Source organism: Lasiosphaeria miniovina, assembly GCF_030549165.1.
Source record: "Lasiosphaeria miniovina strain SMH2392-1A chromosome Unknown B0T26scaffold_6, whole genome shotgun sequence".
NCBI classification, from domain to species: Eukaryota; Fungi; Ascomycota; class Sordariomycetes; order Sordariales; family Lasiosphaeriaceae; genus Lasiosphaeria; species Lasiosphaeria miniovina.
In genome coordinates, this window is record NW_026848225.1 from 999,742 (window position 1) to 1,014,332 (window position 14,591).

Below are 14,591 nucleotides of genomic sequence, written 5' to 3' on the forward strand. Positions count from 1 at the left end.
CCTTTTTGGTCAGAACCCTTCTCCAAATTTATTTCTTTCTCAAAAATCTTGCATTAGCGCACGCCCAAACCCCCGATACATCATTCAATCTCGTATCACCTTCAACCCCGCAAGTCACCCAGCAGCCATGGCCTTCGTTCGCCCGTTCAAGCCTGAGGATACCCAGGACTGCAAGTTCATTGTGAGTATCTGCTTTTCTCGTCCAACTTTGCTTCCTGGGAGTTTGACAACTCGCTTTTTTTTCTGTACCGCCAGTGCCGGGACACGCTGCCTCCAAGCCTGCAGTCGTCCGAGGGGGGGATCCGCGCCGCGCCGTATCTCTGGCTGCTGCAGTTCACGCACCTATTCCCCGAGAACTGCTTCGTGCTCGACGACGGGGAGGGCAAGACGGTCGGCTACGTCATCGGGGTGCCCGACGTGTACGCGTTCGCCGAGGCGTACCCGCGCTACGTGGCCGAGGTGCTAGGCAGCGAGCAGGGCCGCGCCGACGTGCCGGTGCCGCGCCAGCTCGCCACGCGCGAGCCGTCGACCGTCGCGGACCCGGCCACCGGGAACCCCGCCCTCAACGTCGACGCCCTCGCCCAGGAGGCCTACAACTTCGACTGGCTCGTCTGGGGCAACGCCGACAAGCGCGCCCTCAACGCCGCCTACCGGTCCGTCCTGCACATCAACTTGCTCGCCCCGTTCCGCGGCCAGGGCTGGGGCCGCAAGATGATCGACGCCTTTGCCCAGAGCGTGCGCCGGTCGGCTGCGGACGTGAAGGACGACGAAGGCAAGCCCCGCTACAGCTACGGCAGGGGCATCCACCTCGGCATCTCGGGCGAGAACACAAAGGTCGTGCCCTTTTACGAGCGCGTCGGGTTTAGGGTCTACCCCGGCGGCGAGAAGATCAACAATGTGTGGATGGTCATGGACCTGTAGGCTGCAACGTCGCGGGGACTATCGTGCTGTTTAACGTGAAAGAAGTGGTGATGGGCGGAGGGGGAGATTGAATTTAGATTTGCATTGGAGAATATTCTGCTGCCCTTCTGGAGATAAAATTACCTTGGTAGTAATAGAACGGTTGTTGTATTCCTGCGTCTCAACTGCAAGGCACGGAGTAATTCTCTGGTTCGTTTGGCCGTAGGGTCGTCACCTCGCGCCCACAGCCGGTTAGCTCATTGAGAGTAAGGGGCCTTGAGATGCAGGGGGAGAAGGGTAAAGGAAGAAAAGGGGAAGAAAAAGGCAACCCTGGGGGGGTTTGTTGTTGTTGTTGTTCGGTTTCAAAATGCTGCCTAGGTAACTCCGATTCAACAACTCGAACTTTGGCTTAAGAGAAAGTGTGCAGTTCATTTTTAGCAAACACCACATCGACCATGTCATCCATGTACATACAGTAGATGCTATATCTGCCTGGTGGTCAAATATATCCTAGCACTATGCATTAAAAGCAATGAAACCTCTGTTTGATATCCAACGAGTTGGGCGATGCAGTCACGGCATCAGCAACCAATCGACCCCGGTCCCCTCATCGGCAATGACGCGAAGGTTATTGAACAAATCTGCGTCTTTATGCGGTGGCCCGGTTCTGTTCGTGAGTAAGAGCAATAAATCTTCACTCTTCGTCGTGATGTCCGTGTCAGTAATTGATTACGTCGTTTAACGACCGAGTGCAACGTGTTGAACTCAAGCAAGTCTCTAACATACTAAGACTGCACAACTCTGAGACTTACAAAAATATCAAAGGCGCAGTTGAAGCAGCAGCCTTGGATCCGCAGAAACGGCCGGCACGTGAATTCTGTTCACTGAAAAAGGCAGTCGTGGATCAAACTATCGCAGGAGCATAGGCTAACTACATGGCGGCGATGATGAATAATACTGCCACCAAAGACTTGGAACAGTATTTTGTCATTTTTGTTTAAGAAATATGAACAAAACTGTCAGTGAAGGATGGGTCAACCGAGGTGACTGACTAGTCTAGATCCAGCGATTGCATTGACTGATGACGAGGCAGCAAAAGGAATTGTGTTGTCTCTGGATTATCCCCGATCATACCGGTACATGTAGGAGTAAGAGAACCGAGGGAGGAAGCAAAATAAAAAAGTAAACTTCCGACGTGGGCCTGATTCGAACAGACGCTCCCGAAGGAACAAGATTTCGAGTCTTGCGCATTAGACCACTCTGCCACCACGCCAATTAGATGTTGGCATAAGGCTCAAACCCCACCTATCAGTGACATCCGCATTGCTGCTCCTCGCTGGGTTTAATTTTCCCAGAGTTTTGTGCATGCTCGGGTGGGGTCGGGCAACCGAAGTCAGGGTCCACAGTCTGCAGATGTATCCATCATCTAAACCCTTTGGAAAACGAAGAAAACTTCGGCAGGCTTGGCACACGAATCTTCTTACGGAGTAAATACCAGAAAGGTTTGCTGTGAAGCCCAAGTCCAGGTGCTTGTCTGCAGGCAGCAACAGCAATGAACGAATGAATGGGCTACGAAGACAAATACAGAAGCAGCTACGACTAGCAAGAGCATATTTTCGGGTACAAAATTTGAACTTTTTGAGACCGAGTCGAGTTCAGCCGCTGGTTGAGATCGGAGAACAATAGCTAGCGCTCACTAATGCACCCGGCCAGGACTTCAGGGACCTGTCACTGCAGGCCCGTGATTGGCCAATCCAAAAATCGCCTTCTTTACCCCACTGTGGAGTGGAGGGGAAACCAGATGCTAGCGCGATAAGGCGATTGAAGATTTCTCTCGCTGCCGAGGCCCACCTACGGCTCAATTATGTCGCCGGCTCGTTGCTGCTGTTATTGTCGTTGCCACTGCACTGCCTGCTCAATCGAGAAATCTCTTATACAAGTCGAGTTTCGAGTTGTCACCGCCTACTATGAGTGATGATGTACGTGCCTACTTCTCTTCTCCACCTATCTCTTGCATTTTACGTTTGGCAAGAAACTGACAGTCGGCACTCCCTTAACAGAAGAGCAATGACAAGACGTCTGCTGCCGCACGCGTGCGCGAAAACCAACGGCGGTCTAGGGCCCGCCGCCGCGAGTTTGTCGAGAACCTCCAGACCAGAGTCCAAGAGTATGAGCGTCGTGGCGTCGAGGCCACGCTGGAGATGCAGCGCATAGCCCGAGCCGTGGCCCTGCAAAACTCGCGACTGCGCTCGCTGCTCACCTCGGCTGGCGTCTCCAACTCGGAAGTCGAGCGCTACCTGGACTCGTTCCACGACGACGAAGACTTGGGCTACGAGCCAACAATACCCCCGACCGGCCATCACTACCCGCTCGAACTCCAACTCCAGCATCGGCCTCCCGGGAGCCCCGTCGAGGCGCAGGCCAAGAGGATAAGAGACAGCTTTGATGGGGTGGCGGGCATAAAGCGAGAGAGAGCCAGCATCAACTACTATGCCGACGGCTACGGCTCACCCTCTCCCCCTCTCACGGGCATGGAGACCTCACACAGAAACGGCCTTTACCTGCTGCACGACACGCTCCTGATGACGCAGGACAGGCCTCCATTCTCTGGCATGCCGACTTCAAAGCCGGCGCGGAGCGGGCCGAGCACACAATCGTCCAACGACGGGCGGGAGGATCCAAGAACTGCCCCATCCGACAGATATGCTTCGTGGTCTGCCAGCGCGGATCACGACCGAATGTCTGCAACCTCGGACAGCAGTCCTAACGCGGACCCCTCGCCCATGGAGATGTCCTGTAGCGTCGCTGCCAGCATCATCGTGAGCATGCAGCGAGGCCAGGACGAGAGGCGAACCCGGGAAGCGCTAGGGTGTCAAGGGACCAAAGAGTGTCTCGTGAAGAACACCATGCTCTTCCAGTTCTTAGACAACTAGATTTAAGAATCTTGTCGCTTGCTCGCGAGGAACACCCGATCCAACTTCCTCTCGGCTGCCAGATTAGATCCCAGAAACCCTCCCATGATTTGCTGGCGGACCAATATTCTGATGAGACTTCCACATCGGGGACAGGAGCACAAGGGATTGAGTGGCCAACAGACCGTCTCGGTTTCTCGGCTTCTCGGAGGCAGATACACAATACGGGTTGCTGCAGGAACCAGGGCACCTTAGGAACTAGTGCATCCGAAGATGCTCGCCTATCACCTGCCAAACCCGGATAGAGGCGAGAGCTTGAGTTTGGCCGGCAACTCACAAATGACTTGTCACTGAAGTCTATTTCTTTTTCTCTTTAACATCCTCGTCGCCATATTTAGCGCCTTGCCACCACACCGGAACGCCTTAACACGGACAGAAAATATATATGCATGTACGGTAGATCTGACTTTTGCACGCCGTGTTTTCTCAGATTATGTCTCTCTTACATTGGATAGGCCTGGGTATAGTAATGGTTAACTACTTGGAAGGAAAATCAAAAGGGGAAAAGGGAAACACGCACGTCTACATGAAAGATTAGAGTATACATCTTGGCTTGGATATCTAGTAGGTAATTACGACCGGGGAAAACAAAATGAAATTTTACGACGATTGTGATTTACTCTTGGCCATTTCATGAGCGACGGCCCGGGCTGTTTTAAATGTCTATTTGGTCTGGTATCTATCCTTGTTTGTTGGATCTAAATGCTTGGAGAAGAGAGAAGAAGCTGACGTCTAGAGTTGAGTTCAGATTCATCATGACGGCGTGTTCGAGGAGTCTAAAAAGTGTGTATCAGCATGAAAATCAACCCAACGACGCCAAACGTATGAAACACGTCCACGCCACACATAGGCAACCCGATGGCGCTCGCGCCGCCGATCCAGTAAGTCAACATGGGCGTCCAGTCGGCACCCGCGCGCCTCGCGGCATCAATCTTCCAGCATCCGAGACCAAACAAGACCAGATTCGCCAGGCTAGCCACGACAAAGGCGACCATCCACGGCCAACCAAACATCTGGATGCTCCTCCTTTGGCTGCGCAGCGGGATCATGCAGACCAGCAGCACAGCGCCCAACAACCAGAACAGCAGAAACAGCGTCAGGTAGTTATCGAACGTCATGGGCGCGGCCGGGTCACTGAGCGCGTCGTATAGCGCTTCGGGGGCTGCGGGGTTCCTCGCGAGGCCGGCGACGCCGAGCGAGACGTCCAGCAGCCCGACGGCCAGGTGCACGACGTGCTCGGCCGTGCGGCCGAGGCTGTTCCTGCCGCCCTTGCGGCCCAGCAGGGCCTTGACGTTGTCGAGCAGGCCCGAGGGCGCCTGCAGGCTGGTCATGGGGTTGAAGCGGCGGATCAGCAGCGTTGGCAGCAGCATGACGCTGGCGTACTTGTCGATGACGACCTCGGTGGCGCCGTGGTAGATCTGCGTGCGGCGGGACTCGGCGCCGCCGCACGTGCTGCACCCGTGCGACGTGCTGCGGCTGCTCGTCACCACGTCCCACTGGGACGTGGTCATGGACGTGTGCGCGCCGCTGTAGGAGCCCGCCGGCATCCCGTGCTCGGCGATCTCGGCCGCCGCGTCCGCGCCGATGGTGAGCACAAATATCTCGCGCCCGCACACGCGGCACGACAGCTCGGGCGGGTGCGTGCCGTCGGCCGTCACGCGGAAGCGCGTCCACACGAGCGAGGCCGCGGTTTCGGCGCCCGACACGGCCACCAGCAGGATGAAACCGAGCCACAGGCCGACCGTGTCGACGGCTTCCGCGGAGCCGCTGGGCTTCCCATTGCTGGCTCGATATTCTGTGCTGTCTGCGGTGGTGCCTGCTGTTGCTAGTGGGAGAGAGAAGAGAAAGGCTGCCAAGAGGAGGGGTATTCTGAGGGCTAGCGGCGGGCGACCGAAGCGAGGCTGTAACATGGTTGTCGCTGTAACACCTCGACGAGAGGTATTCCCTCAACCGTTGAGGAAGGGGATGAATGAAAGCTACCATACAAAATATTAATCGCTCATCGTGATGGATGAAAAAGGCGGGAGAGAAGGCAGAGTGAGGCTCTGCTCGTCGCGGTATTTGATTCTGATGATGCCGTGAAGGGATTCAGGGGCCAAGACGCTAACCGAGATGGATACCACCTGGAAGTTGATGCTAACACGCACGTCATTGCATGCATCGTGATTCGTCGCACCTGGTTGTCCTGCCCTTGCACGGGCCTCGTGACACCCTCCGCCTCTTATCTTCAGCCGCAGCGCGTAATGTAATTTCAGCGAGAACCCCGAGTTACTAAACAAAAGCCTAGACGGACAAAGATACTACGATGAATATAAACACTTCCATACAATACTAAAAAAAAAAGTGACACTTAGCAAAGCAACTTCCAGCCAGTCTTCATGATCTGATCTGGGCAGCTGGAATCTGAGAGCTTGCTCTCAAGTATTAGGTACAAGTTGACCAACTTGACATGGTGCTTGAGGGCGTTTCCCTAACCGCATCCGACGGCGTGGCGTGGACGGCGGCGCTGGCCAGCCGCCCCAGCGCCGAATAGGACTGACTCGAGGAGCAAATGACCAGAATAATAATTATAATCGTGGGGGCTACCCGCCAGGCACTGCAGGTAGGCACCTCAGCCGTAAAATAACATTAGGGGCCCTAAAGCCTCCTCCCCTCTCGTCAGAACCATGATAAAACACCAACCCGGTCCATCGCCAACCACAGCCGGTATTCACAACCACACACGTCCCCGCCATTATGGCCACGGCTCGCTGGACTGCGCCGGCGCGGTGGTCCACCGGCATCGCGGCGCTTCTTCTGGCCGTGTCTATGTTATCCGCGCAGCACGTAGCCGCGCAGGCGGACGCGACCGTGTCGATCCAGGACTCGCCGGCTTACACGCAGCTGCGGGCTTGTGCACGGCGCATCGTGTCCGAGGACGACTGGCTGCGGGCGGGGCTCAGCTGCCCGGCGCCGTGGTACAACTTCTGCTACTGCCGCGGCGATTTGCGGACCGTCGCCACCAAGTACATCAGCAGCTGCATCTTCACCGACTGCCAGTACAACAGCGTTGATTACACGTCTGTGGTCAGCATCTACGACGCCTACTGCGCCACCGCCCTTCTGGCCTCGCCGACGCCGACGCCGCCGGCCACTGCGCCTGACCACGCGGTAACCGTCACGTCGACTATTAGTCCCGGCGGCACGGCCGTCGTCATCGTCGCTACCACCATCGTCCACGACAGCGCCGGCGGCAGCGCTAGCAGCGCAGCTCCAGGTCGGTCACCACCGCCCTCACGGCTCGCGGCCCTTGCAGTCTGTGGCGCCGTCGCGGCCGCTACTGCGACGGTTCTCTTCTGTGGCCTTGTTTCTGCGGGCTGACGGGCGGCGCTATCTTCTCTCTCTCTCTATTTAGGCACAGGCACAAGCACAGGCACCACATTCACCACTGCCGTGGTCGTCGGAAACAGCCCGTCCCAAACGCTCTACTCCACCTTGACTTTTCACTCGACGCGCGAGGCAGCATCATCCCCAGGCGGCGGCGGCGGCGGTCTGAGCCAGTCGGACAAGATTGCTCTGGGCACCGGCATCAGCATCCCCTTGGCCGCCCTGATCGTTGCCGTCTATGTCTGCTTGGCGCGCAGACGAGGACGGGGCCCTTGAAGAATAGTTCTAATTACCTCCCTTGATTATACATGTACATTAATTACCTAGGTAGTCAATGGTTAGTCTGGTTCTGGCTGCGGTTTTTCCTAATTACCTAGATGGTTTCGCAGGGAAACTACCTCGTCCTAATCAACCTTCAATTCCACGTAGAGATATTGGTTCTGGGATATCAATTAACGAAATTCAACTGACGAGATTTGACTGACGAGATTTGGCTGACGAGATTTGACTGACGAGATTTGACTGACGAGGCGCTTCCGGTCGTCATCGCAGCTCGGTAATGAATGAGCCAAGGCCGAGGGCCACTGAACAGGCCACGCCATGGCGAGGGACTGCAACAAATTGAAGTCTGTGATTAGACTTCTTGTATCGTTTGTATTTTGGCTTGTGGGCGGGCATGTTGCTTGCTAGACAGACCTTGGGGCACCGGGCAGTAAGACTAGGGATAACTGTACCTCGCTGGCTGGTTGGAATCTCTTGACATGTGTAACATCGGTTGTACATACACAGGTAGCTTCGAGGCTCCACTGTCTGGTTCCCTGCTTCGGCATCGTGTCCCACCTCTACCCCTTTCCAATAAGGACAAAATACTCCGACCACGACGTACCCGGACCCGTCTCTTGGACGGATTCATTGCCGCCTCAACTGCCGCTCGGCCGATACCGTCGAATATCTAGGCCCAGACTTGTGGCAGGCACGGTTGACACGGACGCCAAAGGCCCGCCGGCTGGTCGTGCTTTCTTGGCTCGCCCAACAGCCTTTTGCAGACTGACTTCTGCACCATTTCGTCATGAAAGGATTCACCCAAATCAAAGTCAGATGTTTGTGAGGTTTCCACGATGTCGGCATCTACAAACAAAGGTATGCAGATAGAGCTCCTCCTACTGGGTTGTGGTCTTGACCGATGGCTTGTCTTAACGTATTATTAGTAGAAATCGCCGAGAATGGCAGTGCATAGTCTTAGTTTACTGGCGCCGGACAAGCACTAGGTGACCGGGGCCCAACACTCAACAGACAGGGCCTCTATTTTTCGCCGGGATAGATCCTAACTAGTTCTAGCGATACAACAAGAGCTCGGATTGTAGGCAAGCATGAGATGCCGGCCAGGGGAGGAGTCAGTTGGGTAGTAGGGCTACGGCTGCATAGTCCACGAATCATGGCCTCATTCTCGGATGTCACGGCACTGAGGGACCAAGGATGGTCCGAGTTTCCTGTTTTTCTTCTCCTCTGGGATAATTACTGCAGTTTTGTTCGTATAAATCTGGCCATAATTATCGGCCGGTGAGCCGCTGCTGGTTATGCTGCTGGTTATACTGCTTTTGTGGCCTCCAAGTAATAGGGCCGGTGCTTGGGGCTCCGGGGGGTTTTCTGCAAGTTTTCCTGCATTGAATGCATCTGTTGAATTCGAGATTTTTAGTCTCCTACAGTAGCTGTGTGAGTTGAGGCGTCTTGGCAGCGGCCGGCCTTTGGCATATGAAGTCGGCCACAGCCAATCCTGTGTGGCCGGCGTAGAGTGCATATGCAAGCCCATATTCGGTCGATATTGCCTCGCAGGCCATCTCCCCGCACTGCGCAATATCCCAGCCGTGCCTGGATAAATTTGGTGTCCAGCGGCGTGCCTTGGATCGACGTAGCCGTTCCGCAATCTAGGTACCACGGCGAGTTCCGGGTGTGATGGAGTGAGGGAGACGTCCCGACATAACTCGTCTCTGTCTTCCGTGCTCATCTTGCTGTCTTTTGGGAAAGACACGGGCACCTCTGTTTCCCGTGTCTTCCCAGGCCCTAGACGCCGCTCAGCGACCCTGTCAGGCACGGTTCTAAACCCGGTTCATGTTTACGGTTTACCAGATATCCAGGGCTAGACTGGCCAGCGTTGGCCGGATGCAATTAGCTCGACTTGGATCTAAATATTCTCGCCTGTTGGGGCCGGCTGCAATCCTATTATCCCTCCTCCCTCGGCTCATTCTGTCATGGGCCGGGGAGAAAGGTCGGCAAGAAGCCAACTGGCATGGATTGAGGCCTATCTACTCGTGCTGCCCACAATGACATCACTGCGTTGCATCTGAATCGAGGGCAGGCGCCTATGCTAATTTCTGCAGTCGGAGTCATGAGCCCAGAAACATAGACATATATCGTATCGAGATTGTTGGGCCATTCCAACGTTGCATAGAACCAGATTCCAGGCACAGCCAATGGCCTGCCTCTGCTGCCCCGAGGTCTGGTGCCGATGTGTGGCTTCCAACGTACATGGCTGTGCAGAGGGACGGCATAGGACCCTATCCGTCTGGCTCTGGTTCCGGGAAATCTGGCTCCGCTGGCGGCGAGGAGCACGGGCGTTTAAGCGCCCAGATACAGGTGTGGTTGATGGATGGCTACTAGGTATTCAGGTAGTTGGTTAGTTAGCTCTGGCTGTATCCGACATCCCAGCCCATGACTTGCTTCTCACCCATCATATCGAATTCATTAACTAGTGTGCTGGGATCGACATTGAAATTCCCCGATTTGCTTGACTTTGAAGGCCCGAGCCACCTAATTCCACATCGTCGAGATGCAACTTGGGTCAAGAAGTCAACCAACTCGTCAACGTCCAAACCTCCCGGAGCACTAACATGTTGTTGTCATCGTGCAGCAAAATCATGCCCGATAAAAACAAAACCAAGAAATGGCTACTATCGTGAGATGGATAATAACTTGAAAACTGTGGATAGAAGGCCGGCAACATCTTGGCCATCGGCATCTATGTTTGGCACCAGACAAGAATCTTCCAAAGCGACGAGAACGGCGGCGACAAGAGCGAGAAGAGAAACATAAATAGACATGTTTGGCACTTCCACTGTCCATCTTTTTTCCCACCAGCAGCAACAAGCCATCCAGAGACCACAGCAACTCCAGCTCCAGCATCCTTTCTCGGCCACAACACTATTCTAGCCCTTTGACCAGCGCCACCAACCCAGCCAAAATGAAGGCCGTCTTTGTCTTTCTCTGCACGCTCGCCGCGTCGGCCATGGCCACGCCGCTCGTGTCGGAGCGCCAGCTCGAGTCGCAGGGCGACGAGCTCGACAAGCTGACCAGCACCATCAGGGGCTACACGGCCAACATCAGTAAGCCGACACTGCCCAATCACCACCACCCCTGCCTCTGACACATCTGTTTCTAACCAACCCGCGCAGACAAGACCACGGCGGCGGCGCCCAGCAACCCGACGCTGGCCGACCAGACGGCGGCGGGCGCCGCGCTGGGCCCCGATTTGCAGGGCATCACGAACGCGCTGACGGCGGCGACGGCGCTGCTCTCCAAGCGCGACTTCGTGCTCGCGCGCACCGCGTGCGGCAGCGACTGCCTGCTGCTCAAGGTCAAGATCCTCGTGTGGGAGATTGCCTTTACGCTCAAGGTCGTCATTGTCAAGCTGGGCCTTGGTGAGTCTCTTCTTTTTCCCATCTGCGCCTGTCAATAACAACACGCTAATAAAAATAGGATGTGTACTTGTGTACCTTACGCCGCTGCTCCTTTCGCTGGTCGGGCTGCTCAAGTGCCTCGACAAGGTCGTGGCCGGCCTCTTGTTCGCCATCAAGGGCCTCTTAACCGAGATCCTTGGCGCCGTCGCCGGCGGGGTGCTTGCCTTGATTTTCTAGGCCCGGTGGGAGAGCAGGTTGTCGTGTCTGGTTTTAGGGTTGGTGAGTGTGTCTCTGTCCATGCGGGACTGAGAGTGTGTTCTGAAGCGAAGTTATGAAGCAAAGTTATGAAGCAAAGTTGTGGTTGATTAGCAGCACTAATCACTTGATTAATGAAGGTACAGCACAAAGGAGCCATAGGAATACAGTCGTTATATAATAGTTCTTTATTGGTTACTTAACTCTTATGAATTCAATTTGCTTTTGGGGATTGGATGTCTTGTTCCTACCAAGTTAAGTATTTGTGTCAATGCTTGAAAGTGTTTCAAAAGGAAACAAGCTTGTCTGTCAGCAACGGCACTGACAGACGCAATCGAGTGCCGGGGTTATGGTTAACTGCAAGAGTTCAACTGAGCAACTGCGAGGCAGCAACGACTCTTGCCAAGCTATCTTTCTTATGTGAGGCTGCGTCGCGGCGTGACTCAGAATGAGACTCAGGCAGGCTCGGCAGGCGCACCCCATAGGTTGTGGAGCTAGGGAAATGGCGGCCTCTACCGATGCAGTAGGGCTTCCAATGAATGCACACCGTCAAATCACAACCGATTGCTAATTGGCCAGGGTGCCGGCTTTTGATCTGACTCTGGCCCATGCAAGCACGATGGAGGACAGCCTTTTAGCATCATACGCGAGCTTGGCAATGACAGACCCCGGAGCCTTGCCTGCCCCGCAGCTGGCCCCTGCCGTCCTCACCTCCAGTCACACTTCGAAGCAGTGCAGTCGCGTTGCAAGTTTGCAAATTGCCACAGCTATTTAGTCCCAGAGAAGGCAGTTGCAACTTGCAAGTCGCCCTCAATCTGCCCAGCCCAGACCGCAGAACACCCACCCACCTATTGTTGTTAACCAACTGTTGGTGTCTTCTTTTATTTCTCTTCTCTTCTGGGATACCACCCATACCTACCTAGTCGATGGTGGGAAACATACATCATTAATTACCCACAACACCTAATCAGCATATCTACAAGTTGGATAACCCCCTTTGGACATCGACACCTGATACATCCACCCTTCTCGGGACCCGACGGTCACGGCGTAGCAATGCACACGGAACTGCGCGGGCGTCTCCTACGTGACATTGCCGAGCTCAAGTTGGACCCGTATCCCAACATCGCCCTCCATGCGCGCGACGACAATATCGACGAGGCCTGCCTCGTCCTGACCCCCGAGGGATGGATCTCGCTGCACCTGACTGTCATTTTCACGAACCGATACCCCCTGGACCCCCCAATCGTCCGCATGGACTCGAGTGTGCGCCACCCCAACGTCTTCCAAGAATACATATGCGCCTCCATCCTCAACACCACCGAGGGCTACACCCCCGCCTACACCCTCAAGGGCATTGCCATCCAGCTGCTCAGCTTCTTCAACAGCGCCAGCATCGACCAGGAACACGGTATGACCGTCAGCCTCGACTGGTACCGCACCCAGTCTTCCGAAGAGTCTCAACGCACCCCATTTGCTTGCGACAGGTGCGGCTTTTCGTCGCAAGGCTCTGAACCCTCGTCTACCCACGTCCCATCTGCCCGCAGCCCACTTGCTCGCATGGCCACGACCGCACGCCCCGAAAAGTGTTTCATCGACGGCTTGCCTAACGAATTGCTACTTCAGGTTGTCGAGTCGCTCGAGTTCAAGGACCTCGTCAGCTTCTCGAGTGCCTGGCCCAGGCTGAGCCAGCTGATCACCATCTTCGATGTCGTGCGCATGCGCGAGATGCAGTGCTTCGTTCTGAAGGAGAACTATCTGACGACAAAACTCGGCGTCGGCGTGTCGGCGGGCGGTCGGGGTGTGAAGGCCAAGCTGCAGTCCGAATTCGACCTGCTGTCGCAGAAAGCCTACAACACCCTCCACGTCCGCTCCTCAGTCCACAACATCTCCTTCACACACTGGCTGCCACTGCCCATCTCTCCGGGCCACTGGCGCCGCGTCGAGGCCGATGTCCGGGACTCGCTGCAAACCATATCCCAGTTTGCCCGCACCGGCGGTTCGGCCACCGTCATGTACGCCTTCATGAACGACATTGTCGTCCGCCTGAACGCCGACCTCGAGCGCAGCAACGGCGTGCGGGGCTACTCGCGCAAGAGTACGCTGCGCCACGCCTCGGAAAAGGCCATCGAGTCGTACTTCCACCTCTTCCACCTGCTCCTCTGCCTGGCCACGAGCCCCACGGGCCCCGCTGAGTTCCGCGACATTGTGCGCGACGCCAACCGCATGATCAGGTCCTTCATGTCGGGCAAGACGGGCAAGGCCGACCACCCGAACCTGGGCTACCTGCTGATCGCCCTGCTCATCAGCGACATCGACCCGACCGAGGAGCTCATGAAGGCCATCGTCGTCGAGACCATCACGCGCAACGTCGTCTGGCTGCTCGACGGCAGGGGCGCCGGCATGGCCGAGCTCGCCTACCTGGAGCCGGCCAAAGTCTGCGAGTACCGCCTCAAGAAGACGTTTGAGGGGTCCCGGACCTCGTACCGACTGCTGATGTTTTCCGAGCTGTTTCGGCGCGCCGCGAGGCCCAGCATCTCGCTGCCATCGCTAACGGACGCCACTGCTGCCAAGAGCAGCGGCGCGACTAAGAAGTCGCTCAGCGAGCTCCGCGACGAGCTCTTCACGCGTCACGGCGGCGCGCCGTTCGCCGCGGCGGCGCACATGGCGGCCGAAGTGCGGCGGCTGCAGCAGATCGACGACTTCCCGTCCTTCCTGAAGGAGATGGGCGTGACGATCCCGACCCAGGCGCGCTTCACCGAGGTGCTGCGCGGCTGCGTGCAGGCCAGCATGGACCGCGGCTACTCGAAATATGGCGCGTCGATGGCCGCCCTCGCCAGCCTCCGCCTCGCCAGGGACCGCTCCATTGATCCCGCCGCCGTCGTGGCGGATATGACGGCGCGCGGCATTACGGAGCGGCCGCTCGCTCAGCGCGTCGAGTTGGATATCAGTGCGGGACGTATTGGCTTCTTTATTTCCAAGGACAAGCCGGGCAACGGTAGAGCGCGGCCCGGGCGGGCGTGAGTGTCAGTTGCTGGGTACATGTTGGTGCTGTTTCACATCGTTGTGTCGTTGTAGCGGGGCTAGAGCAGCACGAGTCGGGGTGGAGCTTCCCACTTTCAGCGTACTGGAGTGTTAACTGCTTTCCTGTAGTATCGAACTAAATATTGCATCAGACGGGCATTGGGCCAGCAAGTATTCTTTGGAGAGACCTTTGGCACAAGATAGAGAGACGATTCCCTGCCTGAGGGACCAAGACAGCGGGTGCAATCAACGCCCGCCGCAGTCTAAAATGATTATTATTCACCAGCATAACGCAATCGTACCAACCGTGCTGAAGCTTGATTATTTTTTTGCATCTTTGTAGTCGTGCAACGAGTTGGAGCCTATGTGAACTTTGTTCTGAGACTGGATTTTCCATCAA

At 56.0% G+C, this 14,591-nt stretch overlaps 6 protein-coding genes and 1 non-coding gene across 7 annotated transcripts; 5 read left to right on the forward strand and 2 right to left on the reverse strand.

Annotated features, from left to right (window-relative positions):
- Nucleotides 1-127: 127 nt before the first annotated feature.
- On the forward strand, nucleotides 128-921 carry B0T26DRAFT_678704 (uncharacterized protein; the record flags this gene model as incomplete). Its single annotated transcript, XM_060440262.1, has 2 exons — nucleotides 128-181; nucleotides 256-921. The coding sequence occupies 2 exons, from the start codon at nucleotides 128-130 to the stop codon at nucleotides 919-921; spliced, it is 720 nt and encodes a 239-aa protein (XP_060292562.1).
- Nucleotides 922-2,091: 1,170 nt separating this feature from the next.
- Nucleotides 2,092-2,173, reverse strand: B0T26DRAFT_t214. The gene has a single exon. It is a non-coding gene; the product is annotated as a tRNA-Ser (tRNA).
- A 790-nt stretch (nucleotides 2,174-2,963) lies between these two features.
- Nucleotides 2,964-3,833, forward strand: B0T26DRAFT_653008 (uncharacterized protein; the record flags this gene model as incomplete). The annotated part of the gene is made up of 2 exons (XM_060438415.1): nucleotides 2,964-3,308; nucleotides 3,492-3,833. Coding segments are annotated over 2 exons (687 nt in total), but the record flags the coding sequence as incomplete, so codon positions are not given.
- A 662-nt stretch (nucleotides 3,834-4,495) lies between these two features.
- B0T26DRAFT_720983 (uncharacterized protein) lies at nucleotides 4,496-5,429 on the reverse strand. Its single transcript, XM_060442512.1, has one exon. It carries the CDS (start codon nucleotides 5,417-5,419, stop codon nucleotides 4,649-4,651), a length of 771 nt encoding a protein of 256 aa, XP_060292564.1. The 5' UTR covers nucleotides 5,420-5,429; the 3' UTR covers nucleotides 4,496-4,648.
- A 999-nt stretch (nucleotides 5,430-6,428) lies between these two features.
- B0T26DRAFT_720985 (uncharacterized protein) lies at nucleotides 6,429-7,683 on the forward strand. The gene has a single exon (XM_060442513.1). The coding sequence runs from the start codon at nucleotides 6,609-6,611 to the stop codon at nucleotides 7,230-7,232; it is 624 nt and encodes a 207-aa protein (XP_060292565.1). The 5' UTR covers nucleotides 6,429-6,608; the 3' UTR covers nucleotides 7,233-7,683.
- A 2,475-nt stretch (nucleotides 7,684-10,158) lies between these two features.
- On the forward strand, nucleotides 10,159-11,177 carry B0T26DRAFT_859922 (uncharacterized protein). The gene is made up of 3 exons (XM_060447732.1): nucleotides 10,159-10,618; nucleotides 10,688-10,933; nucleotides 10,992-11,177. The coding sequence occupies exons 1-3, from the start codon at nucleotides 10,477-10,479 to the stop codon at nucleotides 11,147-11,149; spliced, it is 546 nt and encodes a 181-aa protein (XP_060292566.1). The 5' UTR covers nucleotides 10,159-10,476; the 3' UTR covers nucleotides 11,150-11,177.
- Nucleotides 11,178-11,755: 578 nt separating this feature from the next.
- On the forward strand, nucleotides 11,756-14,507 carry B0T26DRAFT_720990 (uncharacterized protein). Its single transcript, XM_060442514.1, has one exon. It carries the CDS (start codon nucleotides 12,224-12,226, stop codon nucleotides 14,189-14,191), a length of 1,968 nt encoding a protein of 655 aa, XP_060292567.1. The 5' UTR covers nucleotides 11,756-12,223; the 3' UTR covers nucleotides 14,192-14,507.
- The last annotated feature ends 84 nt before the right edge of the window (nucleotides 14,508-14,591 follow it).

Bases quoted from the DNA above. Each gene is read 5' to 3' on its own strand.
- B0T26DRAFT_720985 (XM_060442513.1), top strand. From the start codon at position 6,609: ATGGCCACGGCTCGCTGGACTGCGCCGGCGCGGTGGTCCACCGGCATC.
- B0T26DRAFT_859922 (XM_060447732.1), top strand. From the start codon at position 10,477: ATGAAGGCCGTCTTTGTCTTTCTCTGCACGCTCGCCGCGTCGGCCATG. The intron at 10,619-10,687 runs GTAAGCCGACAC...CAACCCGCGCAG, and splicing joins GGGCTACACGGCCAACATCA to ACAAGACCACGGCGGCGGCG. The intron at 10,934-10,991 runs GTGAGTCTCTTC...TAATAAAAATAG, and splicing joins CATTGTCAAGCTGGGCCTTG to GATGTGTACTTGTGTACCTT.
- B0T26DRAFT_720990 (XM_060442514.1), top strand. From the start codon at position 12,224: ATGCACACGGAACTGCGCGGGCGTCTCCTACGTGACATTGCCGAGCTC.
- B0T26DRAFT_720983 (XM_060442512.1), bottom strand. From the start codon at position 5,419: ATGCCGGCGGGCTCCTACAGCGGCGCGCACACGTCCATGACCACGTCC.